Source organism: Siphateles boraxobius, unplaced genomic scaffold (genome assembly GCF_051911475.1).
Source record: "Siphateles boraxobius isolate OS27281-9 unplaced genomic scaffold, OSU_SipBor_1 9, whole genome shotgun sequence".
NCBI lineage: Eukaryota > Metazoa > Chordata > Actinopteri > Cypriniformes > Leuciscidae > Siphateles > Siphateles boraxobius.
The window spans coordinates 25,282,811-25,309,128 of NW_027509219.1; the positions used below are offsets into that span (position 1 = coordinate 25,282,811).

Below are 26,318 nucleotides of genomic sequence, written 5' to 3' on the forward strand. Positions count from 1 at the left end.
CCTATGATATTCTTTGACTTGGATATCTGCATCTGAATATCAGATTACAATTATTCAAATTCTCAGTTTTAAGCATGATAATATGGTAACATATCACTCTGAAGTTGGCTGTTTTAAAAATAACATTTATTTAAAATAAAAGTTCTTCTTTTGGCAAAATTACATTTCCTTAATAGCCTTAACAGAGGCTTTACTCCAATTTAAACTTCAATTGTCAATGTTTCATTACATCACTGTTGGAAAACACTCTTATCAGAATAAATTTTTACCTTTTATAAAGGGCATTTTTTTCCCTAATTAAATGTATGCTCCATCATTCATTTCAAATTCTTAAATTTGATCAATACATTAAATTAGAATAAGACACTAGGCTGTTACCAATCAAATTAAATAATTTACATTGAAAAATTACAACTATATTAATTTAATGAGATTATGAGATTATTTTAAATATTTTTTGAATATACAAATAAGGAATGTTGAAGAGAATGATACTTTGAAACTAAACCGCCAATAGGTAGCGAGTCATTGAGGTATTCATTCAAACGATTTGTTAAAACAGCTGATTTATTCAGAATGAGGCAGTTTATGAATGGGTAATTGAATCTTTGACTCAACCGCTTCGTTCAAAACGCTGAATCATTCAGGAATGAAACATGGTTGAGTGTTGCTGTGAGATGTACGATGGTTCTGCTGTGATCTTTGTTGGGAACTATTTTCGCTGCTGAAACAGAACAAAAACAGTCATTGCGTCTAAAATGTAATTGACTTAATTTCAACTATTTGTTTATTTGACTGTTATGAAATCAGTGTCTCGGCTTCAATCGTGATGGTATTCAGGAAAACAGCTCTGGTGGTGTGATGTTTCTTAACTGTATAATATGTTATAAAAAACTGCGCGAGCCTCAACAGCGCGACTTTTATACCGTCCGTGGCCTACATTTAGGTAGGCCTATATTTATCAACTATAGGCTATCAATCGCCACTTACATTAAATTAAATTAAATCAGATATTACCTATTAAAATTACCTAGTTATTTTTATTTTATTTTTTTGATATTGAAAATTGTTTTGATCAGGGCATTTGTCCGGTTGGGCAAGTACAATTCTCTTTCACTTGTCCCTAAAAAAAAACACGTGTCCCGGACAAGCCCTTGTATGTTTTCCATGATTACTTTCCCTGAAGACAATTACGTTGTTGAAAAGGAAAGTAAAAAAGTGACGTTCATTGCGTTTGACCGTGATGAGAGTTCCGTGTCTTTATTAAACTCAACACATTATTGATTGATCTGTCATCCACCCTCGATTTGGAATGTTATGCTTTTATTACTTGGCCCGCCCGACCTGCTTATTATGATCCGCGCTGCACTATCGGCAAATTATACGATCTGAGAACGGACATAGCATAGGCTGGGAACCCGCGACAGAACCGTCACGGTGAAAAAAGTGTATCTGAGCATGTGACTGTCTGTCCGAGTTTCGTTAATATTTATTAATATGAGACTAGTCACTTACTAACATTGTCTTAGCAATGACCGTCTAGCCCATAAACCCAATATATTTTGAGATATCTATCATGAGATGTGCAAGGATACCAGAAAGAGCCTCTTTACCTTAAGAATCAAGTCAGTAAAGCATAACTAGTAGATTACCTACCTAGAAAAGTAGCTGTAATTGAAATAAAATATCTAAATCAGCAATTTTGTCAACTTTATAACTAGCTGAATTTCTGCTTAAAGGGGTCATGACATGTAATTAATTTTAATTTTTCTTAAGGTTCACTTATAATGTTAATAAAGTTTTTGCACAAAAAACAAACATGCAGAAAATGTATAATTTTCAGCCCTCATTTTGACCCTCTGTCTGAAATGATCCATTTTTAAAGGGATATTTCTTTAAGGCTTGTCAGTAAATAGCCACTGTTATGATTGGCTAACGTGCAATAGCGAGTTGATACTCTTTTCTATGCAAATTACTTAAGTAGGTTTTTTTTTAAAACATTATCCATATAAAACCGTTATTTACAGACAAAGCATTATGAAATCATTTACTTACGGTTTGTGATGCAGCTACTATTAGAATCAAAATTTTTGTCTGCTTCATCTTTCAACATAAAGTTTCTTTGCAAACTCTTTATTACCATATGCCTCACATGCAAAATAAAATGCTCCGAACAAACATTATCATCCCAACGTGATCCGGGACGCCGTTAAAAATAAATAATTTACGTGTTTCCGATGCAGGGATCATTCTGAAGTCTGTATAGAGACGAAAAGAGCTGTTTAAACTAGATGCGTCAAAGCAGATGTTCTTTCACTCTTCCATTTGTCCTGTTGTCAACAGACACAAGTGTGTGGAGTATGTCAGAAACTGAACGCTCATCTGTATACTGTAGACAGCATCAATGATTATAATGGATTAGTGTGGAAATATGTCAGCTGTTAAGCGACTGAATGCTAGTGGGCAGGGCCTATGGTGCGATGATGTATAACTGTTCGTTGATATCTTGCTTTGGAGGAAGTCATATGCAAATGTATTTGCCCGTGTGACATCACAAATCCGCAATATCAAAATGAGCCATTTTTGGCTCTTGATAAATACTTTGTTTATAATACACGTACAACGTACGAGTACAACGTTTTAAACTGTGAAAATTTCAGGATGTTTTATTGGTTCAAAGACCTCGTATATGTCACAGATCAAAGGAAATTTGATTTCTCATGTCATGACCCCTTTAAATCTCCCACAGAGTTATTGTTTTATTTTTTTTCAAACTGAAGGATGAGTCAAAATGACTTTCTGTGATAATCGGCAGCATATCACAGATGATGATGATTCTTGCGTTTTTACGTTCGTAAGTGTTTTGCAATTCCGTGCATTTCTCAAAAAGTAACATCACAGATTTATCATGCAAACAGATTTCTCCATTACCAATACACCATAGAGGAGAGATGACACACACTGTCATCAGAGTGTAGCTTTCTTTCCACAGTGAGCTAGTTTATGAGGTGGGCTGGAAACAGGGACAGGGCTTAAGGAGGCGACTGCCTTGTTTTAGCAGTTTTCACAGCCACTTGAGTGGCCTCCGAAACAAAGCAACCCCTGGGGCTCATTACCATTTGGCCAAGAGCCCTCGGGAGCCTTTTAAAGACTTGGAAGGATGCCTGTTTTTTTTGGTGGGGGGGTTCACCCTGTTTCTCTCTTTCTCTTTATAAGGTTTGCCACTCTGCCAAAATTCACTCTCTCTCTCTATGCCTCTTTATATCTTTCTCTCTCTCTATGCTTCTTTATATCTTTCTCTCCCTCTAATCTTTTCTTCTCAATCTCTTTTCAGGCCTTATTCTCTTTATTCCAACTTTTGAAATAGTATTTTTTTTTTCATGCCCACTATGGGAGAAACAAGTCCGGTTCATAAATGCAATAACAGAAACTTATAGGACCCCAGCTAATACCTGCAGAAAAACATGTTTATTTGAGTCGAATTAAATCTGCTTTTTCAGCCTCACGCATCAAATGCGACCGTGTCTTCAGAGTTCACGACCCCGCTAACTGTGTGATTTTAGACGTGGCTAGAGAGTTTGTCTCATGTGTTTGAGAGTAGCCTGACCTCACGCCCCGTGTGTGCAGCTCGCTAGCGTATATGAGGCAGAGACAGGAAGAGTGGCGTAACCCTCTGAGTTCCTCACATTTGCATGCTTTTTGTCCACCCATAATGAATGTGGCTGCAAACACTGACAGACTGTAATGGAAATGCTCAAAGTCCGGCTGCAGCTAACAGACTGATTTCCTTTTTCTTTTTTTGTGTCTTTTTTCCCTCTCTGTTGCCCCCCCCCCCAACATTCCACCCCTCCGTTTTTTTTCCCTTCTCTTCCCCGTTTCATGTCTTGCATGCTCCTACTTTTCCTCAGCTTGAAATGGCGATTGAAAACCTCCAAAAGTCAGAAGGGATTGCCACTCACAAAAGCAGCCTGCTCAACAGCCATGTAAGTCAAAATGGGAAAAAACTTTCTTGAAACTGGAACAAATCCTGAAAAAAAGGCTTAGTTCATCCTGCCTGCCTCTTCGCTTTGCTTTTCACTGCTGCTGTGAGCATGCATTTTCCAGAACAGCCCCTCGCTCTGTGTATTTTGGGTTTAAAGCGCCTCAGACCCCCTGCATTACACCACTGATTCATTCAACATCCCAGGGATCATTGTGTATGTATGTGTGAGATTTACCCCTGAACATCAAGCACTCAAATTTAATATTTAAGGATTTAGTATTTTAAGAATTCATTTTATTTGTAATTTAGACTGACTCCTTAGCTCTCGGCAGTGAATATTTACAAATGTTCATACATTCTTTTCTTGGATGAACCCTGAGATGAGATTGATATAACAATGACATCAGTGTGTCAGTGGAGGGGCTTATTTGATCCTCACAGATTGGCAATTATTACTCCCTCAAAGTCTGTAGACTTGAGTGTTTAAAACTCCTTCTCCCATGCTGTTCCTCAGTTGTCAGGAGGCCTTCACAGAATCTGTACCCACAGAATTTGAATGCCGTTCATTCACAAAGTTCTACACACCCCTCACCCCTGAAATGTTTATGAAATATTTGGCTAATTTGATAATTGATAAACTTTTTATTTGATTTTTTTAAGAAAAGGTTCACGTAAGAGTGGAAATTTTGTCATTTAATCACCTTCATCATTTTGTTATTGTTAACTAAAACTATTGAAAATGGTTTAATTTAGCCTTGGCAAGCAACTAACTAATATAAAATAAGTTCTAAAATTACTATAGCTAAAACTGAAATAAAAAATAAATGAAACTAAATATAAATGTAAAAATGACAAAAGCACATAACAACATTACTAAAACAAACTAAAATGAAAAATAAAATAAAAGCCAATTCAATATATGAATAAATATTATACAAGCTTATAAATAAACTAAAATAACACTGTTCTTAACTTGTGTGACTTAATTTCTTCTGTAGAAAACAAAAGGAAAATTTTTGAAGAATGTACAATACAATAGCTTTGGGTGAGGAACAGAAAAATCATTGTATTTAAGGAATATCTTGATGTCTGCCCTAGCTCTCATTAGCTCTCCTAGCACATTCACAAATCATTGTTTGCGTTCCTTTGAACCTTTTCAGAGAATCTGATAATCCCGTGCACAAAACCTGCCTAAATTAATTCACAAACAAAATTGATCGGATTCTGAAGTTCAAGTCACCTTCACTGGAAAATAAATGACCAGTACATTCTTCAAAATGTCTTTGTTTACCTAAGAAGCAAGTCAGATGTGTTTGAAATGACATGAGGGTGAATAAATGATGACAGATTTATTTTTATTTTTTTTGGGTGAACGATCCTTTTAAATCAACATATTTCCACATATTTGCTTACTCTCTGTGCAATAAAATGTGAAAGTGTGCAGATCCCATGACAGTCTTTTTATCAGTCAAATTAATTTGGTAATGAATATGAACATCATATGTATGTAGAAGTGTTCTGTTATGTGTGGTTTTGTTTATGCTATTGTTTTGAATTTAAGCTTTCTTGAATATATATATATATATATATATATATATATATATATATATATATATATATATATATATACTGTTTAATTCATTGGTTGTTGGTGTGTGTACAGTTGCAGTGGTTGCTGGATAATTATGAGACGGCTGAGGGAGTGAGTCTGCCGCGGAGCTCTCTGTATAACCACTACCTGAGACACTGTCAGGAGCAAAAACTGGATCCGGTTAATGCCGCCTCTTTTGGCAAACTCATCCGCTCTGTCTTCATGGGCCTTCGCACACGCCGACTTGGCACCAGGTCAGACTATATAGAATTACCTTTGTGTCTTTTTTTATGCAATCAGACAAAATAGTTTTGAGAGCCAAAATAATTATATTGTAACTAAAAAATAAAATATTGCAAATAAAAAGGTTTCTTAAGATTTTTAATTACAAAAATAAAGTAACTGATAACAAAACTCTTTGCAGTGCGAGTAAATCTTTGTTTTTCTTTGTGCAGTTTTCATCATGCATAAATTTGCTCTCTGTTCTGCTGTCATATTTCAAAGGAAATAACAAGACATGCATATTCAATCGTGTCTGCTCCGTTTTCTTTGTGTTTGCACTAAACAAGGTCTATTAGGGCTTTTAGTCCAAAAGTGAGCATATTTGGAAAAAAATATTAATGGATTGGATTCCCATGTTTACTTCATATTACTTTAGAAAGAACTAAATTATTAGATCTGATGTGCTCACTCACTGGCTCTGCCTCTGTTCCGGGTCAAATGACTTAGACAGATGATTCGCTACTGACCTATCACTCATATTACGTGGTTATAACTCGCACCCTTCTATGACGAAAACGCTGTAAACTTCCACATTCTGTCTCTGTACATAAATAACAGATAGAAATAGATGTATGTACAGATGAAACATGAAGATAATAAATAGACAATTACAAGATTATATTGTTTTGATGTGTTTTTCAATTAATTTGCGGTATTTTTATGAGAATAAAAAATTATATGAGAAATGCTGAAGGTGTGGTGTATTTGTGCTTATTTTATTATAAATCCAATTTACATCACAATCATTTTGTAAAAAAACTCTTAGTGAGTTTTGAGCTTTGTCATGTAGATTGGTGCTAATGTTAACTATAATGCACCTGTTAGCAGCTGCAATAATATAATATGATATGATGAATTTTGACAAAAATAATTTACATTAGGTCATAAATGTTTTGTTTTATAGAAAGACATTTGATAATGTGGGCAAATGTATATTAGGATCAATTTCAATAGAGCAGCTGATTAGAGTTCAAGATTTCATAAAACAAGGTTGGAAGAGATAAATATATAAAACTTTGGATTCCATTAATGTGTGTCATCAGTCACTGTCATATTTAATGCTCTCTTGAAAGGCTGCACTGAAATCAATTGGCTTATTCAGCTGCAGTATGTTAAGTTACATAAATGGTCCATACAATTGTTACTGTAAATAATGATCAAAATTGATATTTTGTCAGGGCATTACAATGTGTATCTCACGGTGGGACCAGGCAGTTGGTGTGGCCAATTTACTGCGCCAAACACGAATGACCAATAGAAACAAGTCTTTCATTCAGGTGCTTAGATACTGCTCACTGAGACGCAGGTTCACTTGAATTCAACATTTTTCAACACGCAAGCAAACAATGACAGAGCAAATTTGTACATTCGTGATAAACTTCACAAAGAAAAACAAATATGTACTTGCACTTTAAAGAGTTTTGTTATCAATTACTTTATTTTTATAATTAAAACCGCTTGCAAACTTTTGTTTTTTAATTGCAATATCTTTTTTGTCTCAAACACAGTATGTTTGATTGAATAAAAAGTCACAAAGGAAACTCCATAAAACTACACCCCACAAATACAGCTAATCTATAAACTATAAATCTATAAGCTGTAAACTACTTTTACAGCTTATCCACTCTCAAAAGAAAAGCACAATCCAGTCTCGAAACCACAGCAGCACAGAGAAGAACATTTGCTGAGTGGATTTGCTGCAGACACTCATCTAATACCTAAAGAATGATCATGAGATGATGGTCTGAAATAAATGACGTTCAGTCTCAAATTGTGGTGTGTTGTTGCTGGGGGAAAAAAATGTGATGGCTCATTTTGTCTATGTGCATGTGTGTGTCTCAGGGGGAACTCAAAATACCATTATTATGGCATTCGTCTGAAGCCTGACTCGCCTCTCAACCGCTTGCAGGAGGACACGCAGTACATGGCAATGAGACAACAACCTGTCCATCAGAAACAGAGGTGAAATGAACATCCCCTATCTCTCCTTCTCACTTGCATGCATTTGTGTGCATGTCTTACTCAATTGTTCAGATTCTGCTAGAGCTCTGGATTCCCCCCTCCTCTGATTCATTAAATCCATGTCTAATTATGTCCCACACTGGCTAAATAGATGGACACTCAGAGTTTTATCTCCGATACAGAAAACCCAGCGTGGGTTTTACGAACTTATTTAAACATTACAAATTAATTATTAATTAAATTATAAAAAAATAATGTATGGCACAGCTAGCTGCAATTGATGCAGTTGTGAGAAATTTCTAGGGAATAAATTATCTTGATATTATTTATAATAATAATTGTTATTGATCAATTCAAGCATGAATTTTCTAAATAAAATACATTTTAATGGCCTGTTATTCGATAATTTTTTTCTTTTTAAAACATTATGCCGACATTCGGCTTATGACGGGATTCAGGTTCAAAACTATCAGAATTTTTGCCATTGGAAATGCACAGAACACCTTCAAATAGGACACTGGCTCTGCAGCTTAATGGAAAATGATCTTCTCTTTCTTGCTTAGTCATATCCTCTGTAATCCCCAGTAGTGAATTCAACATTTAGTCCTTCTGTTGGTATTTCCTGTGTCCAGGTTTAAGCCCTTTCACAAGATGGATGGGATGGGGGACAGTCTGAACAGCGGCTCCCAGCACTCGTCCAGCACCCCTGAGCAAAGCGTGGCGGCCCAGAGCCAGCATCACCAGCAGTATATTGGTAAACCTCCTCCATGACTTTTTATACATTAATACATGATTTAATAAATTAGTACTAGGGCTGCTCGATTATTGCAAAAATCATAATCACTATTATTTTTGGTCAATATTGAAGATTATTTAACACGATTGTTGGTGGACGATATGCTATGATGACAAAGTCTTATTTTATGATATGATTAATTTTAAATATCAGTGAAATTTCACAATTTAGTTATCCTAGGATCAGTATTAGTTTTTACTGATGTAAGAAAAAGGTCCTCAAAATAATTACATAAGACAAGTAAACAGTCAGCAATACAATAAAAAAATGAATTCCAAAACAAACAAATAAATACAACAATAAGAAAATGCAAAATAAATAAATGCTTTAATAAATAAAATAAAAGTATAAATAAAAGTTTTTCAAAAAGATGTATTTACAGTAGTATTCAGATAAGTTATAGTCTAAAACAAAACAAAAAATAATCAAATGTAAACATTGCATAGTCTTGTTGTACACATTAAATATAGATTAAAGCTACTTAAGTTATTCAGTCAAGATCAGTGAGTTTTTCCTTTGTCATTTGTTGTTTGATTATTGTTAATGACAGACTGCAGCAGATATACAGTATTAGGCTGCTGTCACTTTAAAAGCTAATGCACGGATCCAATATGCCGTTACATGTGCATTTTCTTCCTTACCTGTCTATGTTTACTTAAGACATAACCAACTGTGTTTATGTGAACACTCTCCAAAAAGGCATTTTGACATTTTTGTGTGTACATGTTTAGGCACATATCCAAAGCCCATTTGCTTATCGGCATTTGGATCCGACTCGGAGCCCGCACACAGAAAGCCGCCTGGGGAACAGTGTCTCTTTTGCGGCCTGATGCGCTTTTAATAACACTGTTTAATATCAAACACGTCTTGCAGTTTAGCAACAATAGACTGCATTTCACAACACTTACTTATTTGTCTGGTTTGGATTAGGGGTGTGCACGAATTTTCGAATATTCGATCTGTAATTATTATTCGGAAAAATAAAATACTATTCGAATTTTACTACGTTGCTTTGCTGGCCGTAAATGCAGTGAATCCATGATAAATCCCAAGCACTAACTCGGAGTTATAATTAAATGCACTGGGTGGCACTGTGTTGCGTGTTAACAAGTTGTGTGTATTTGATCACATAATGTTGTCGTCTGCCTTCCGAAGTTTGGAATTACTTGTAAATGATCTTACAAAATGTAATTACTTTTGATCAAATGAATTAATCTGAGTTATATCATCACCACCACAATGAGAAATCACATGAAATCCATACAGCAGTCGAATATTTCGAATATTCGTTTATTTATATGACGTTTAACGAAAAATACGTTATTTTTTTAAGTTACATATTTTTATGAGGCCGAATATTCGAATGCAATGTTTTTGAAAAATGTCCATCCCTAGTTTGGATGTTAAGTTTGGGCTTTTAGGAAGGAACAAAAGTGTATGAAGGAAAAGGAAAGGGCGTTTTACCTCGATTTTCTCATTTTAGCTTCGATGTTTTCATAATCGTTGGAAGCCAAAATTGAAATCGAAAATCAGCAACGATTAATCGCAAAGCCCTTATTAGTACAGGCTTTTTCTACATTATACATTTTTCTACATGTAATAGAATTGAATAGAATTTACCTACAAGCACATCAAAAACATCTGAATGCATATTCAACCAGCTTCAAGTCTTACTACTCGCTCTTGGTAACACTGTGTGTTTTTGCAGATGTGTCTCACGTCCTTCCCCCCTTCCCTTCACCTGATCTGGGCTCGTGTCCTCTGCCTGAGCCAATCAGCATGAACGATGTCAAAAATCTACAGAGCAACTACAGGATTCACTGTGAGGTACTACACTGTTTTTTGTTTGTTTGTTTGTTGTTGTTTTTTCCAATTTTTTCCAAATTCAGCAAATTTGCAAACAGAGGATGATTCCTTTTAGAGACGATATATCGGCCAACATATCGGCATCGGCCGATATATGTAAAATTTTAATCTTATCGTTATCGACCCAATAAAAAAATTTGCCCGATATATTAAAGCCAATAAATAATGGGTTATTTCCTTCAGCTGAGACACTTCTGATGTGCACTGTTCACCATGATGGTTTTGAATTGCTTGAAATATGATTGGAATCACTTCAAAAGAGGAAAATACAGTTTAGTGCAAAATGTGCAGTGCAAGTCTGCCATATAAGTTACATAAAATTATAATGAGAAAATTATTATAATTGTGTGCTTGGGACATGGATTTTAATGGTGAGACTTTGTTTTTTGTAATCATGCTTTCAAAAATTACACAAAAACTTGGATCTAGATTTATCGGCCAGTATAACGGTTATCGGCATTCAAATATAACAAATTATCGGTATTGGCCAAAATTTTCGTATCGGTGCATTCCTACTTCCTATATTATGAGAGCACCAAGTGGAGGAAACAGTGTCACAGAGTCTCTGGAAAGTAAGCAACTTTTTAACAGCTAACTTTTGAAAATAATAGACTCCCTGGCAAAGATAAACTATTCCTTATACCAGTGGAAATTAAAAATCTGATATTATATGCTTATTGCAACAACTTAAAATCATTGAATTATTCAAAAATATAAAGTAAAAAATAAAATATGTAAATGAATGAATCCGAATGCGAGTACATATCAAGTACACTAAAAAATGTATGATTATGGAATAATGAGAATGTTAAAGAAATACAATAATGAATGAAATATACCACAGCAAGTAGTTACACTAATCTACCCAAGGCTGCTTTCTTGCAACAATGAATCACATGTTTTCCATCATGAATGTGAGCCTTGTTATTACGGGCAGCTAGAATAAGGAAAAACAAGCACCTGAAACATCTCTCAGAGAATGACCTTGTATGAACAATGTTCTTTCACAACCTGTGAATATTTGTCACACAGTCTCTGTTGAATTTGACGTGTTAACTGCATCAGATTTAATTACACATTCATTTAGACATTTTATAATTGTTTAATTCAGTTCTGTTGTCTTGCTAGAACCCCAGTATGGCTGTCCATGCTTAATACACGCACACAGACACATCATTTATTTATTTGATTATAATTTTTAATTACTCACATTACCATTCAAAAGTGACAGTCAAGACATTTATAATGTAAAGATTTCAACTTCAAATCAATCCTGTGCTTTTGAACTTTCTATTCATCAAAGAATCCAGAATAAAAGTGTATTCTGTTTTCCACAGAAATATTTAGCGATAGCGTTTCCGCTTAAGAAATGTAAGAAACTTAAGAAATGTTTCTTGTGCACCAAATTAGCATATTAGAATGATTTCTGAAGGATCATGTGACCCTGAAGACTGGAGTAATGATGCTGAAAATTCAGCTTTGCATCACAGGAATACACTATTGTTTTCTATCTTAATATATTTTAAAATGTTTTTTCTAAATTGCAAAAATATTTCAGCCTTGGTGAGCATAAGAGACTTCTTTCAAAAACATTACAAAAAACGGTAGTTGTAAAAATTATACCACTTTGAAGGGTTGTTGTATAATTATAATTAATTTTACTTAAAACATTTTCTAAATCAAATATAAAAATAATGTTGTAATAAGCATAGTGCTTTGCAAAGGATGATGCTTTTAAAAATATAAACATTTCTGTTCTCTCTGTGTCTGTTATCTCCAGAAGTTGGTTTATAAGGAGTTGCTTCCTTTCATGAACACTAATTTCACTGTATTTCATGTGTGCTGGAAAGGGAGTGTTTTGAGATATGTTCTTTGGAGTAGATTAGATTTCTTCTCTTCCCATGTTTTGCCTCATCAAATTAGAAAATGTACTTTCAATAAAAGAAAGTAAATATAATCGATTTAAAGTCGTAAACCTTGTATAGAACAGTCAATTTTAATTGCAACACCCTCTTTCTCTAGGTTTTACTTTCAGTTTCTATGCGTTTTAATGGAAGAATAAATGGCACTTAATATCTGTTCGCCGCAACTTTGGTGCAGGCAATGGGAACTGTTGATGGGCGCATTCCTTCTCCCTACTTTCTGCTGACAGAGTTTCTAGTTTGAAGTATTCTTGAGTTTTACCTTCTGAATGTGGCTGGTCTCATTACAGTCGGAGTGCAGCACTGCTCTCAATATTCTGACAGATGTACTCGACCCATCTTCATTTCCTAGCTCTCACTTTTAATGTAATTTCTGCCATGTTGGAGAGCTCTTTGTCTCCATCTCTCTTTCTGTCCCTCCCTGTCCTCTGCACACCTTTTTGTTCCAGGGCTTCTCTCAATCCTCAGACTATGAGTTTTCAGTCTTCCCAATCAACCTTTCATCCAGCAGGATCTTTGCCATCCGTCTGTGCCCATCTGTGGGTCTTTCCCTACTCCCCAATACTGAAATATAAGTTAATTTGTTGCTGGTTAAGCATAAAAGTCAAGTGTGTGATTTCTGCAACACCAAACTAGAGTCTTATTGCAACATAAACGTGTTCACTCAGACCTTTCTCATTCAAATTGAAATGATCCTGCATTCTGAATATCTTTCATACTCCCTCTCTTAATATTGTTATAAACGGGTCCAGTGACAAGCTTTGTGCAACACCACACAATCACAAGCAGTCAGAACATATTTGATGTAGTGCTGTCAAATCAATGAATCATGATTAATTGCATCTAAAATAAAAGTTTGTTAATGTATAAACAAACATTTATTTTAGATGCGAGTGTGTATCGGGGGCATGTCTTCCCATGCAGGGGCATGCATGTGTACAGTATCAGTATATTGGATCCGTGCATTGTATCTTAAAGTGACAGCAGCCTTATATTCCTTCTTTGTCTGTTTTTGTTAATCAAACAACAAATCTTGTTCTTATTTTTTATCCTCTTAATATAGCAAATTCGTGAACCTAAAACCGTAATAAAAACTGAACCGTGAACCGTTACACCCTTAATATATTTGTATTCACACACACAAGTGTGTATATATATATATAAAATATATAATGTATATATATGTGTGTGTGTGTGTACAAAACATTTACAGCATTTTATGTTGTGATTAATTAAAGATGCGATTAATCGATTCACAGTGGACAGGGCTAAAAATAGAAACTAAGCCAACACCAAAATGTCCTGTCACTCTTCATTTTTTGCACTAGCGCTAAAGTTTCCAGTGCTTTTCAGGCAGTGAAAAAAATATGAAAGAATGATATGAAATTGCCCAACATATCCATTTCATTTGACCATAATCATTTAAACGTGTTAAATTATGCTCTTCGAACTCGTAAGTAGATGTAAAGTGCTGATACACTTCAGGAAGTCAAAGGTCTACACTTTTAGTGCTGCCTGAGATAGGATGTGAGTTTATAAAACCGATTTATTTTTTTGGGAGTTCACACAAGTGCAGTACCCTTAAAAAATCGACTTGTCTTCTTGATGCAAGAGTAGTGCTTTTCCTCTTTTTCGTCTAAGGTACGAAAGCTTGTTTGTCCAGGAAAGAGAATTTTCTCTTTTTTTGTTTTGGAGTGCTGTGTTTAAATTGTTGCTGGGGCAACGGTAAACAAGGTTGCCATGGTGACCTGGCTGTGGAAGCCAAAACATAGCATGTGACCAGCAGGGGGGGAGGGGGAGGGGGGGCGTGTAACTGGATACAAGAGTGTGTCCTCATCGAGGAGAATCTGAGAGCTGAGTGTGAATCACTCTGAGACAAACACACTGCGAACTCACCACACTCTCACTTCTGCTCTCCAGTAAAGCACCAACACCTACTTTTATTTCTGCATGTCACAGTTCATTGAAATACCATCCCCACCACACTGACTAAAGTTCCTTTTTTTGGACATAAACCAGAATATAAGTTTCTGCATGTGGATTGTGTTGTGTAACTGTTAAACTGTTTATATAAGAAGGTGGATTGCTCTCAAGATGTGTGCTTGTGAATGAGCACTGGCTGTTTAAACTGCGAGATGGACGGTGATGTCGTGAGTGGGCCGCTCTTCAGATGATCTCGTTGTCTGATATGCCAAAAGGAAAGACAGGCGCTTAGAATAAAGGAGCGCACTCATCTCACAAATGATATCATAACTCGACAAGGAGCTTCTCAAGATATTCTTATAGCCCAAAAATTGACATCACACATTAGTGTTTTTGTTCCAAAACATATAGTGGCATATATAACGTCAGACTTGCGTTTGAAATATCAGGAGGAACCGTTTTGCTGTTTGAGTGTTTTAATTCATAGAAGCTTGCTTAAACGTTGCTTATAACCCTGATTTCTCTCTGTCAGGCGACTCTGGACGTAGTGATGAACTTGCAGTTTCATCTCATAGAGAAGCTATGGCAGACCTTTTGGTATTCAACAGCGCCATCTAGTGACGGAGCCACTACCATTAACAGGTGCTATATCCATGCAAACCTTTATACAGTGTTCCCACAGTCAAATCTGCAAGTGTGTAGGCATTTTTAAATTGTGATTTTCATTTTGAACAAAATTCATAAAGGAAACTCAAGGACAGTCCTGTAGTGTAGTATTGTGTGTGTGTGTGTGTGTGTGTGTGTGTGTGTGTGTGTGTGTGTGTGTGTGTGTGTGTGTGTGTGTGTGTGTGTGTGTGTGTGTATTATTTTTCATCTGTTCAAAAGTTTAAGATTTTGTCTTTTTGAAAGAAGTCTCTTGTGTTTACCAAGGCTCCATTTATTAGATCAAGAATACAGTGAAAACAGTAATATTGTGCAATATTATTACAATTTGAATTTACTGTTTTGTAATTTAATATATTTTAAAATGTAATATTCCTGTGAAGCAAAGCTGAATTGTCAGCATCATTACTCCAGTCTTCAGTGTCACATGATCCTTCAGAAATCAATCTAATGCTAGTTTGGTGCTCAAAAAACATTCCTTTCTATTATCAATGTTTAAAAAAAAAGTTGTGTTGCTTAATATTTTTGTGGAAACATTATTTATTTTCTGAAGGATTCTTTGATTCTTTAAAAACCGAAACAAAAAATCTTTTGTGACATAAATGTCTTTACTGTCCCTTTTGATCAGTTTAAGTGTCCTTGGCTGAGCAAAAGTGTAATTTTCTTTATAAAAAAAATCGTACTGACGCCAGATTTTTTAACTGTAGTGTAGGTATTGCGCTCTCTGAGTGAAACTTTGAGACCTTTTTATACATTTTTGTACAACAAGTTAATCTATTATTTTAAAAGACGCAACCTGTTCATATAGTTTTACATGCAATCAAGAAAAGTAAGTTTTGCTGTTAATCTTAATACACTTGAAACAAATGGATTTCTGTGTTGGTATATTGTGCAGTGAAGAGGATGTGGAGGACATCCCAGGATTCCCCAGAGAGAAGCTGATCGCTCTGTGTAAATATGAACCAATCAAACAGTGGATGAGGAGCTGTGATCACATCCTGTATCAGGCACTGGTGGAGATTCTCATCCCTGATGTACTGCGGCCTGTTCCCAGTTAGTATTTCTACTTCTTCACACACTTACTGTGACCTGTTCCAGGGTAAGTGTTGCTGCTGTATTGTGGGCAGAATGTTTGAGTGCATGACTGATGGGAAATGTGATCCTGCAGGCACACTCACTCAAGCTATCAGAAACTTCGCTAAGAGTCTAGAGGGGTGGCTGACCTCAGCCATGACTGACTTCCCACAGGAGATTGTCCGCACCAAGGTATGTGTGTGTGTGCGTGTGTGTGTGCGTGCGTGCGTGTGTGTGTGTTTCTGACCTTAACTTAAAGGAGAAATGTGCTGAAAATGTTCTCAGAAGCTGGCTAAAACAGACAAAATTTCAAGAAGAAATTCTTAAAACCCTAATAAAAAATAAAACAAGTAAATTCATGTATTAAAAATGAAATTATAATGTATATTATTAATGTAAGAAATTCTAAAATGCCACCAAAAAAATGCAATTCTGTAATAATGATGCTCAAAAACTACAAAAATCTTTCTTTCAGGGATGTGATAATATAAGGATTTTTTTTTTAAAATAAATTGATGATGCAATAATGTAATGCTTTACATTTACTGTTTAAAAGTCTGGGGTCAGTAAGATTTTTATGTTTTGGAAACGAGTAGCTTATGATCACCAAAGCTGCATTTATTGGATCAAAAATACAGTAAAAACGCTAATATTGTGAAATAATTTCTGTTATCGATTTCAAATAACTATTTCTATTTTAATACATTTTCAAACATAATTTATTCTTGGGATGGCATTTTTTGGTAAACAATAAGGTTTCATTAGCTAACATTAGTTAACTACTTTAGCTAACATTAACCAATAATTAACAATACATCTACAGCATTTATTTATCTTGGTTAATGTTCATTTCAACATTTAATAATACATTATTAAAATCAAAAGTTAATGATTTATGAACTAACATAAACAATGAACAGCTGGTTTTTATTAACTGACAATAAAGATCAATAAATATGGCAACAAATGTATTTCTCATTGTTAGGTCATGTTAGTTATTACATTATTGTAAAGTGTTACCCATGACCCTACAGAAATCATTCTAATTTCCTGATTTGGTACTCAAGAAACATTTAGTATTATTATTAGTATTATTATTATCAATGTCTGCTGCTTAATACTTTTCGATTCTTTTTTTCAAGTTCAAAAGAGCTTTTTTAAATTTGAAATAGAAATCTTTGGTTACACTATATCTTGTTAAAGTGTAAAAATACATTTAAGTACTGAGTAATAATAGTTAACAACATGTACTTACTATAGGTTTAGGGTTTGGTGTTGCACTTTACTTTACAGTACGTACACTTACATGTACTTATAGTGTATTTACCTTAAAAAGTTCTGCGTTATAATGTAACTACATGTGTTAAGGTTAGGTTTAGGTGTAGGTTCAGGGTTAGTACCTAGTTATTACCCAGTTTCTGCACTTTCTATAATATACACCGTATGTACAATGGGGAACAGGACTGTAAAATAAAGTTTTACCAGGTTTGGTTAATGGCTAGTTGCATGTAACTACGCATAATTTGTTATTACTACAGTAAGTACATGTAATGTAATGCATTTTTGCTGAATAAAAGTATTAATTACTAAAGAAAATCTTACTGACCCCAAACATTTGAAGGGTTGTGTTAAAAACATAGCTAGGTTAACGTGTATGCTTGTGGATTGGGCCTATGATGAAGGTTTTTTGTGCTTTAGAAGCGAACTGTGTAACCTTGGTGACTGACCTTACAGGATGTGAGGATTAGGTATTTTTATGTTGATGCTCACAAGATTTTTTGTCACCTGCGCAGGCTGCAGTAGTGAGTGCGTTTGCGCAGACCCTGCGCCGTTACACCTCTCTGAATCATCTGGCTCAGGCGGCTCGGGCCGTCCTGCAGAACACCTCGCAGATCAACCAGATGCTCAGCGACCTCAACAGAGTGGACTTCGCCAACGTGCAGGTCTGTCTTCTGCTGGAACTTCAGAAACACTTCAGGTTCATGGAGGTTATTAGGAGGTGTGAGTGTTCGTTCTCTGCTCACTCTGAGTGTGTGTGTGTGTGTTTGCCACAGGAGCAGGCGTCCTGGGTGTGCCAGTGTGATGAGAGTGTGGTCCAGCGTTTGGAGCAAGACTTTAAGGTGACCCTGCAGCAGCAGAGCTCTCTGGATCAGTGGGCCGCTTGGCTGGATAACGTGGTCAACCAGGTGCTGAAACCCTACGACGGCAGTCCCAGCTTCCCTCGCGCCGCGCGCCAGTTCCTGCTCAAATGGTCCTTTTACAGGTACAAGGCTCCCTATAAAAACCCTCGGTGGGCTCTTTCTTCTCAACTTCATTTATTTCACTTCCCATACTTGGAAACTAGTCGCTTTTCGGCGAAATTCGCCGTTTTGAAACAAAATATGTATATATTTTTTATATATGTATATACAATACAAATTGGAAATTGGCTAATTTCATATAGACTGAAGTGAGACCATAGACGTCTCTTGAACTGTCACAATCTTTTTCTGCGCTGTGACAGATCGCTGTAGCGCCTCAGTTCAAGCTCACAGAGAAACATACAAAATGTTCAGTTTTTTTTATTTATAATATATGATATAGTTAAGTAACATAACACGACTAAGGGAGCTCTTCTGCTGAATATTATAACTATCGCAAATGTTACATTTGAATAATTTAATAAACAAGTTGTCTAGTAATATGTAGTCACTTAAAATTTAGACACAATATTGACTCGACGAAAATAGTTACAATAGAAAAGCAAAACTCAGCGCGGTGTTTTGTGATTGAATGATTCAGCATTTTGAACGAATCGTTTAATGAATAACTCGATTCATTTATTAAGATATCATTCACTTGCCGCTGCTTATTGGCGGTTTAGATTCATATTTAAAAGTATCATTGATATGATTTTTACATTTGTTTAAACATCACTCGCATTCAATTATTTATTACAGTTGTAATTCTGCAGTGTAAATTATTTAATTGGATTGATAACAGCCCTTATTATTAAAACTGAATTTGATAAAATGTAAGATTTTGACATGAAAGATAATGCATATATTTAGTAAGGTTTAAAAAAAATTGTCCTTTATAAAGGTAAAAATCACAAATATGCAGATTTAAGTATCTAAAAGCTGATGAGAATATTGTTTCAGAATAAATTATATTTACTTATGACAGCCACCATTTAAATATGTATATGTATTTTTAAAAAGAGTAGAAAATTATGTCATTTAAAATTTATTATAATGTTATTATAAAACCTTCCTTATGTGTGATTTAAATGTAAGTAGCCTACTAATAAATCATGTTTAATCTTTAATATTAGAATGATGTACCAACTGGGGTTCCTTATGGTTTACAGCATTAGTTTAGAGAGATTTTTTTTTTTTTAAAGAAATTTGCTATGTACTGTACCTGATAGGCCCCAACCTAATCAATATTGAATCAAATTGTTTCAATAAATGTTTTTTTTGTTTTTTTACTTGAAGCAGATGTCTTGAAGCACATTTTTTTTTTTGTCAGAATGCACTAGAATGCTTCATTAACATGTTAAAATCATAAAAAAGATCTCGTGTGGGACGATGCCCCAGACCCCCCTACAACAAATGACTTGGTAATAAACATGTCACCTTTTTCACCACTTGTGAGTTTGCAGGTCTGACTTCCATTTCATCAGGCCTCTTAACAGACACGCAGCTTTACAACAACTGATCTTCTGAAGAGAGTAGATTGAAAGCAGTGCTTTAATCTGTGGCGGGTGTTGTGGTTTTGTTGTTCGTAGTTTGTAATGAAACTCTCTGTTGCCCTGGTTACAGCTCCATGGTGATCAGAGATCTGACTCTGCGCTCGGCCGCGAGCTTTGGCTCCTTCCACCTCATCCGTCTGCTCTATGATGAATACATGTTCTATTTGGTAGAACACCGTGTCGCCCATGCAACCGGAGAGACGCCCATTGCTGTCATGGGGGAGGTGAGGAGATCTGGCTGCTCCATAGTTTAATATTTCAGACCTTCTTCCATTAATCTAACCGCTTGTATTAAGCGTTGAGCACATGCAGGTGTTTCTTTTGGCCCTGTCGACTAAGAAAATAAACTGCCTGAATACACGCCTGCAGTAGTTTATTTAAATAACAATGTCCAAGAACATTATGCGTACCATCATTTTTATTTTTTTGAAACCTCCATTCCATCACAATTCAAAGATGTATTGTGTTTAATAGTATTCTGTGGCGGAAGTGACATTTTACATTTTTTGAGGGATATTTTAATTTGTTTTGTGAGGGAAGTGGTTGAATTCTTTGTTTTTCTTAGGCTAATTTCTTAGCTAGCATTTGATTTTATAGTAAATACACAGAATTACATATTTATAATAAATCTATATATATGTCTGCACTTTCATATTAATACTATTCATATTATAATTCTATCTATCTTTTCATTTACACATTCATATTAATAATTGTATATATTGCATAATTCCGTCTGTACATTAATAATAATAATACCGATATAATTCTATGTCTGTACACATTAATATTAATAATAATTATATTAATATTACATAATGAATATGTAGATAGAAATAATTATCTAAATAATTCATAAAAATATTTATCTTATACTTTTGTCTCACTGGTTATTACACTAACATTTGGTAAATTGTACATTTGGTTGTGGTGGAAATGACTAAATATAAACAATTTGTTTGAGCAAATACTTTTCACATTATAAATATTGAATTGGTTTAACATTTATTTTAATTTTGTTTAGATCAATGTTATCTATACGTTTTAAAATGTAATACAATATGCAATTTTTTTTTTTTTTACATTTTCAGTTTAGTGACATCAGTTCAATGATGCCATCACTCATGGAGAAAGGTAATGGATTTTGATGCCAACCCAAAAAAGAAAGTTTCTTCTTTTCCTCATTTCGAAAGTTCCTCTGCTCTGTATTCCAACATCCTTCTCTTTTCCTTTCCCAGACGCCTCATTCTCAGACGATATGGCCAGTGATGGAGACATGTCGAGGATGAGCGAGAGGAGTATGAGCGAGCCGGCGGTGAAGAGAGAGAGAATCGAGAGCAGTCACTCCCTGCAGGAGATCTAAGAGCAGGGCGTCAGGCTCACCCCAGACCACATTCTTACGGCTGTCGGTGGCCAAGCTAACACTCAGCCGTGAGGTTTTTCTTTATCTTGAGGGTACGTAGGTCTGTTTAGGGTCAGTGTGTGTCTCTCTCTCTCGCCTTTAGGTTTTCTCCGACTGTGAAGCAAGAACGTGCTGGTTTTGTGATGTGTTTTTTCATGTGCCATAGTCTTCTTTCAGTGCCTTAGATGAGAAAAGAAACACTAGAGCAGAACTGTCTCTCTCTTTCTCTTTGACCTTCTCTCGTTCTGTCGTTTCCTCGGCCGTGCCTCTAACCGCAGAATGAATGTATCGTCTCAGAACCTCAGATGTGTCTAAAGCACCTTTTAAAGATGGTCACATTTTTAGACTTTCTGCCTCGGCCGTTTCCTCAGGCGTAGATGTAACCTGCTGACCCCAAAGCTGCGTCGCAGCGCCCACCCAAACCTGCTGCACATGTAAAGCCTTTCCATGACGGAATGGATGGAGAAAGCTCCATTCCTGACGTTTTGTAGATAAACCCCTGGCCATATGAGATGCCTAGTCTATACCTCAACAGTTTTTAGTTCTAATGAGTTAATGTCTAACTTTTAATAAGTTTTTATAAAATCACTAAAAGAGATTATTCGAGTGTTTGCTCCGATCGGTTGCGCTGAAAGTACCCCATTCTCGTTGGAAAGCTTCAGGATGTACATACGCCTACTGTGTTGATGGTTACTGCTCTGCTCTTGAACCCAAGCAAAGCAGTTTTCACCATGGTTTGTTAAACTTTTTTGGTCTAGTTTTGTAGCTATTTGATGAGTTCTTAGTTGTTTGCAGTGGTTAAAAAGAGCCTCTGTGATTTGTCGATATATTGAACGTACCTGTGCGTGAGCGTGCATCTGTACACAAGGCCTTCTGAAGTAACTGGAAGTGAGTGTGCACTCACCAGGTTATGACTAGTTTTGTGTTATTTTTATTAAAAAAAATTTTTTTTAATTAAGATTAAAATTTTTTTTGCATAACATATTTAAGTAGATATTGTGTATATGTAATAGCAAAAAAACCTAAACGCTACGTAATAGCTAAAAAATGTCTATAAAACGCCACATCTCAGAAAGCCTTTCCTAGAAGACTTAGAAAACCCAAAAATAGACACGTCTAGTAACATAATATGCAGATTCTTGCAAATATGCCTCATTTACCTGGTGCTGTACATCTGATGTTTTAGTTTTCACGCTTTTAATAAAAACAACGTGCCCACTTAGCTGAAGTAAAGCTGGAAACATTTTCAGGAGATCTATCGTTTTCAGGATACATCATTTGTTTTTGAAGATGTTGTGCTGAACCCGGTTGGGATCTTTACCGGTGCCTGGTAGCGGCCCGTAACGGGCACCCTACGTCCCTCTCTGCTATTTACAAAGATAAACTTTATTTCTACTAGCTGTTTTGTGTTTGTTTCTGAGAAGTGATTGGCGGATGTTTTCTCACTGTGGTTGGTTGTGAGTGTCAGGCTCTGTACTTTAACGCCTGTCATGGTTCTTTGCCTGTTGTGTGCTTTTGGGAAAGATTCTTTTTTTCTTTCTTTTTTTGTAATGCTGTTTTAAAGCTTCTGGCTAAGGATTATTTTTATGGAGTTAGCTGCAATTCTTCTCACTACTATATTGATACCTTATTTTTGTGTCTTTAAAATATCTTTATTTAGCCTCAACTGCTTAGTTCGACTGTATTTTGTACTGGTAAAAAATGTAATAAATTTGTGTAAATCACTTTTGTCTCAGACTAACTCCTTGCTTTGTAATGGGATAGAGCCTAAATTGAAGTGATCAAGTCTCTTCAGAAAATTTGGACTTAACCACTCAATTCATATGGATTAGTTTTATGATCTCTTTCTGAATTGCGTGGACTGCCATTGGAGGGACAGAAATCGAACATCATTTGTGTTCCGAAGATAAACGAAAGTCTTACGAGTTTGGAACAACATGAATCCTAACCCTTTAAAATAAAAAAAATCACACAAATAGACTTGTTTTTTTAAATTAAATCTTTCTTGAATACTCAACATGAGACCATTTTTTCAATAAATGTCAGAATTTTTATATCCATTATACATATTTATACTTACTCGTTCAGAAATTTGCACTAAAAATGAAAGGAAATGTACATCCAGTTCTTCAAACTTGAAATAAATGTGTGGTTTGCACACTGAACAAACAATTCTATACAGATAAAAGAGTAGAGGCTGGTTGTCGTCCCTAATCCCAGAGCAATGTGTCATGGGTATTATCTATTTCCCACACGTCACACTCTATATACAATGTGATCTCTTCTATTCAGGCCTTTAGCACATGAACAGTTCCACCAGCCCAGGTAGGTTTAAAAAGTGCAAACGTTGTGGCTCGTAGTACTGGAGCAGCACCATCACCTCTCACAAAGAACAGCCGGCCATATATTTTCCTGTAAAACGATACAGACGAACATTATTACTACATTTGACAATGAATGCATCATGCTGTTATCATTATACCAGTCTTGATTTGCTGTTAAACTCACTTAGAAGCACAATTGTTTTCAGAGATTTTACCTATAATATAAAATTATTATACTTTATATTAAAAAGCACAAGGGACTGTTCAAGTTTTGCAGAAAGTGGTGATGGATATAATTACAGTAGGTGAACATCAAGATCTACGTCGCGTTTTAAAAATGGGTCGCTTATTAGAAGCCGGTAATGATCTTCTTAATGATACATTTATGCATACGGCATTTAAATGGTTCACATATTCACAGTCATGCATTCGGCAGACGCCTTTCTTTAAAGCGACACTGCATTCAAGGTACACATTTTTTAATGGGTTAATGATAAACAAGTTATTCATAGGTTTCACCATAAATACCTATTCTGGAAATACTCAGCTTGTGGAGGAGAGGTGTGCTATGGTGCCGAGCAATTGGTCAAAAAAATCTAAACTTCAGAGTGCAGGAGAGACCTGAGAAACTACTAGAATATCGAGACTTCATATAGAGGGCTGATTTGAATTGGACAAAAAAGCATCCCCCTAGAGACCACCCAAAACAATCAGCAACCACTTGGCAACAAGAAATTCTACTAAATAAACAATGATGAACTGAAAGGAGCTGCTTATGAGGGACATAAAGTAGGTCTGGCTCCCACCTGTGGCAAACCTCTTCTTCACCAGGGACATGCGGTACCGGCTGCCCACCAGCTCCACGTTCATGCCTGACAGAGAAGCCCCCGATCCCACAAACTGCACAGCCAGGCTCGGGGGAGGCCCGCGGGGAACCTCCAGGCACTGCCAACTGGCACACAATGTGCCAGACCCTGACACACACACACACACACACACACACACACACACACACACACACACACACACACACACACACACACACACAGACAGAGAGAGAGAGAGTCAGTCAGCAGCTGCTCTTGGGTTTACATCACAGACCTTGTTAAGATATGTGCAATAGCCTTTAGAAATAAAAGATCATCTTAAAATATCCTAATGGTGGCCACATTTTAATAAACATGCAGTTGCTTCCAAAATGTTCACGACCCTCCCTTAATGCTCTGTCGATCTCCCTCTGATCTTATGTATTCAGAAGTTTGTTTCTTGGCCTCTCGCTCTTCCGCCCACATCCACTGAAAACATCTTGTGTCAGTGCAGCACTTTAAACTCAGCTAAAATTTACCAGCGCTAAACTATATATGGTGCAGTTTTTTTCTTCAAGGAAATCAATATTCGTTAGATGTTCCAAAGTTCTTCCATTTTATGACTGATATTTATTCTGTTGTTAAAAAATGACAACGTCAACGTTCCATTTTAGAACTTTTAGAAATTTTCACTCACGTTAGCGTTATTTCAAAGGAGAATTTTAAATAATCCCTGTATTCCATATGATGCCAGAACAGTGACCAGTTTCTAGATCACAACTCTAAAATCAAATGATTCAATTATAACCCAGTAGGCTGAGATTAAATCAAATATGGTACAGGTTAGACTTCATGATGTCAAACAAGAATCAAAAGCATTTGTTGTTATAGATGTATTAATTGTTGTACTTGGGAGTGAGTGAGGACTTAAATTTAGGTCTTTTCGTCACAAACACATACAATATATATGGCTTCTGAAGTCTTTTTTTATTGATTTTTTTAACTAAAAAGACAAACAAATTACTAAAAGGTTTTGTGAAAATGATTTTTAAAAAATGCTGGGACTGGCTGGGAACTTTTTTTTTTTTTTTTCTAAATACTTGTTGGGAAAGAGTTAAACATGAATCATGAATGAGTGACAGAAAAAGAAAGGAGAAGATGAACAGGTGGCAGCAGTGACCTTTGCTGTGATTTGTCGGGGAGAGGTTGGGTAATTTCCATAGGAGTCGTCTTTCCTCCGCACTCCTGTGAAACAGAACAAGTCAGTAACACAGTTCTCTTCATCTATCACTTCTCTCATCACATATTCCCTTCATTCTCTCTTTTCTTTCCATCTCTATAAGCAATCACCGAACCCTCAATGTTCTTTTCTCGATGTTATGAATGTGCCTCCAGCTCTCACCAGGATGCGGGCGGCTGGCACTGCAGGTCTGTGGCCGTGTGATCGAGGGGCAGCAGCACTTGTACAGTGGTCAGCTGGGTGGAGGGGGCGGTTGCGGGGCAGCAGTGGTAATCCAGAGACACACGGGTCACTGTGCCACTGCGCTGACACTCGGCGGACAACAGGAGGGGAGCACGACCCGGATCCTGAGATGACGCCTACGAGAGAGTTCATTCAAAAAAAATCACTTTCAAAAATGTTAACCTTTAAAGGAATATTCCGGGTTCAGTGCAAGTTAAGCATAGTCGATAGAGTTTGTTGATGTAATAATGTTGACTAACACAAAAAAGGTTCAAATCAAGATTAATTTACTGAAGTAAAAATTAATGATATTTTATAGGGCCAATTTTGGGAGGGATTTAAAAGCGTAAATGTGAAGCTTTTAATTTTATAAACGCACTTACACTATGACAGTTTTACACTTTGGGATTGGTAAAATGATTTATCGTTTTTGAAAGAAATCTCTTATCCTCATCCAGACTGTATTTATTTGATTAAAAATATAGTAAAAACAATAATTTTGTAGAATATGAATAAAATTAAAAACAAAT

General features: G+C 35.8%; 2 protein-coding genes across 7 annotated transcripts in view; one reads left to right on the forward strand and one right to left on the reverse strand.

Moving 5' to 3' along the window:
- The window catches only part of rfx2 (regulatory factor X, 2 (influences HLA class II expression)), a 46,100-nt gene extending 23,180 nt beyond the window's left edge, over positions 1 to 22,920 (forward strand). For 2 of the 4 annotated variants that reach the window (XM_077224319.1, XM_077224321.1), the window contains 13 exons: positions 3,909 to 3,983; positions 5,646 to 5,827; positions 7,698 to 7,817; positions 8,450 to 8,571; positions 10,322 to 10,440; positions 14,857 to 14,966; positions 15,883 to 16,040; positions 16,156 to 16,253; positions 17,855 to 18,004; positions 18,116 to 18,324; positions 19,865 to 20,018; positions 20,886 to 20,928; positions 21,033 to 22,920. In XM_077224319.1, coding sequence (XP_077080434.1) covers positions 3,909 to 3,983; positions 5,646 to 5,827; positions 7,698 to 7,817; positions 8,450 to 8,571; positions 10,322 to 10,440; positions 14,857 to 14,966; positions 15,883 to 16,040; positions 16,156 to 16,253; positions 17,855 to 18,004; positions 18,116 to 18,324; positions 19,865 to 20,018; positions 20,886 to 20,928; positions 21,033 to 21,157 — 1,665 coding nt within the window. In that variant the 3' untranslated portion in view covers positions 21,158 to 22,920. The remainder of the gene's footprint in view (positions 1 to 3,908; positions 3,984 to 5,645; positions 5,828 to 7,697; positions 7,818 to 8,449; positions 8,572 to 10,321; positions 10,441 to 14,856; positions 14,967 to 15,882; positions 16,041 to 16,155; positions 16,254 to 17,854; positions 18,005 to 18,115; positions 18,325 to 19,864; positions 20,019 to 20,885; positions 20,929 to 21,032) is intronic. The other 2 variants (XM_077224320.1, XM_077224323.1) reach the window with 1 other exon arrangement.
- A 260-nt stretch (positions 22,921 to 23,180) lies between these two features.
- Positions 23,181 to 26,318, reverse strand: part of fcho1 (FCH and mu domain containing endocytic adaptor 1) — a 48,018-nt gene continuing 44,880 nt past the window's right edge. For 2 of the 3 annotated variants that reach the window (XM_077224311.1, XM_077224312.1), the window contains exons 24-25: positions 25,729 to 25,925; positions 25,176 to 25,571 (exon numbers count right to left, since the gene is read on the reverse strand). In XM_077224311.1, the coding sequence (XP_077080426.1) occupies positions 25,223 to 25,571; positions 25,729 to 25,925 (546 nt within the window). In that variant the 3' untranslated portion in view covers positions 25,176 to 25,222. Of the gene's footprint in view, positions 23,609 to 24,326; positions 24,495 to 25,175; positions 25,572 to 25,728; positions 25,926 to 26,318 lie in introns of those variants that run through there. The other variant, XM_077224313.1, reaches the window with a different exon arrangement.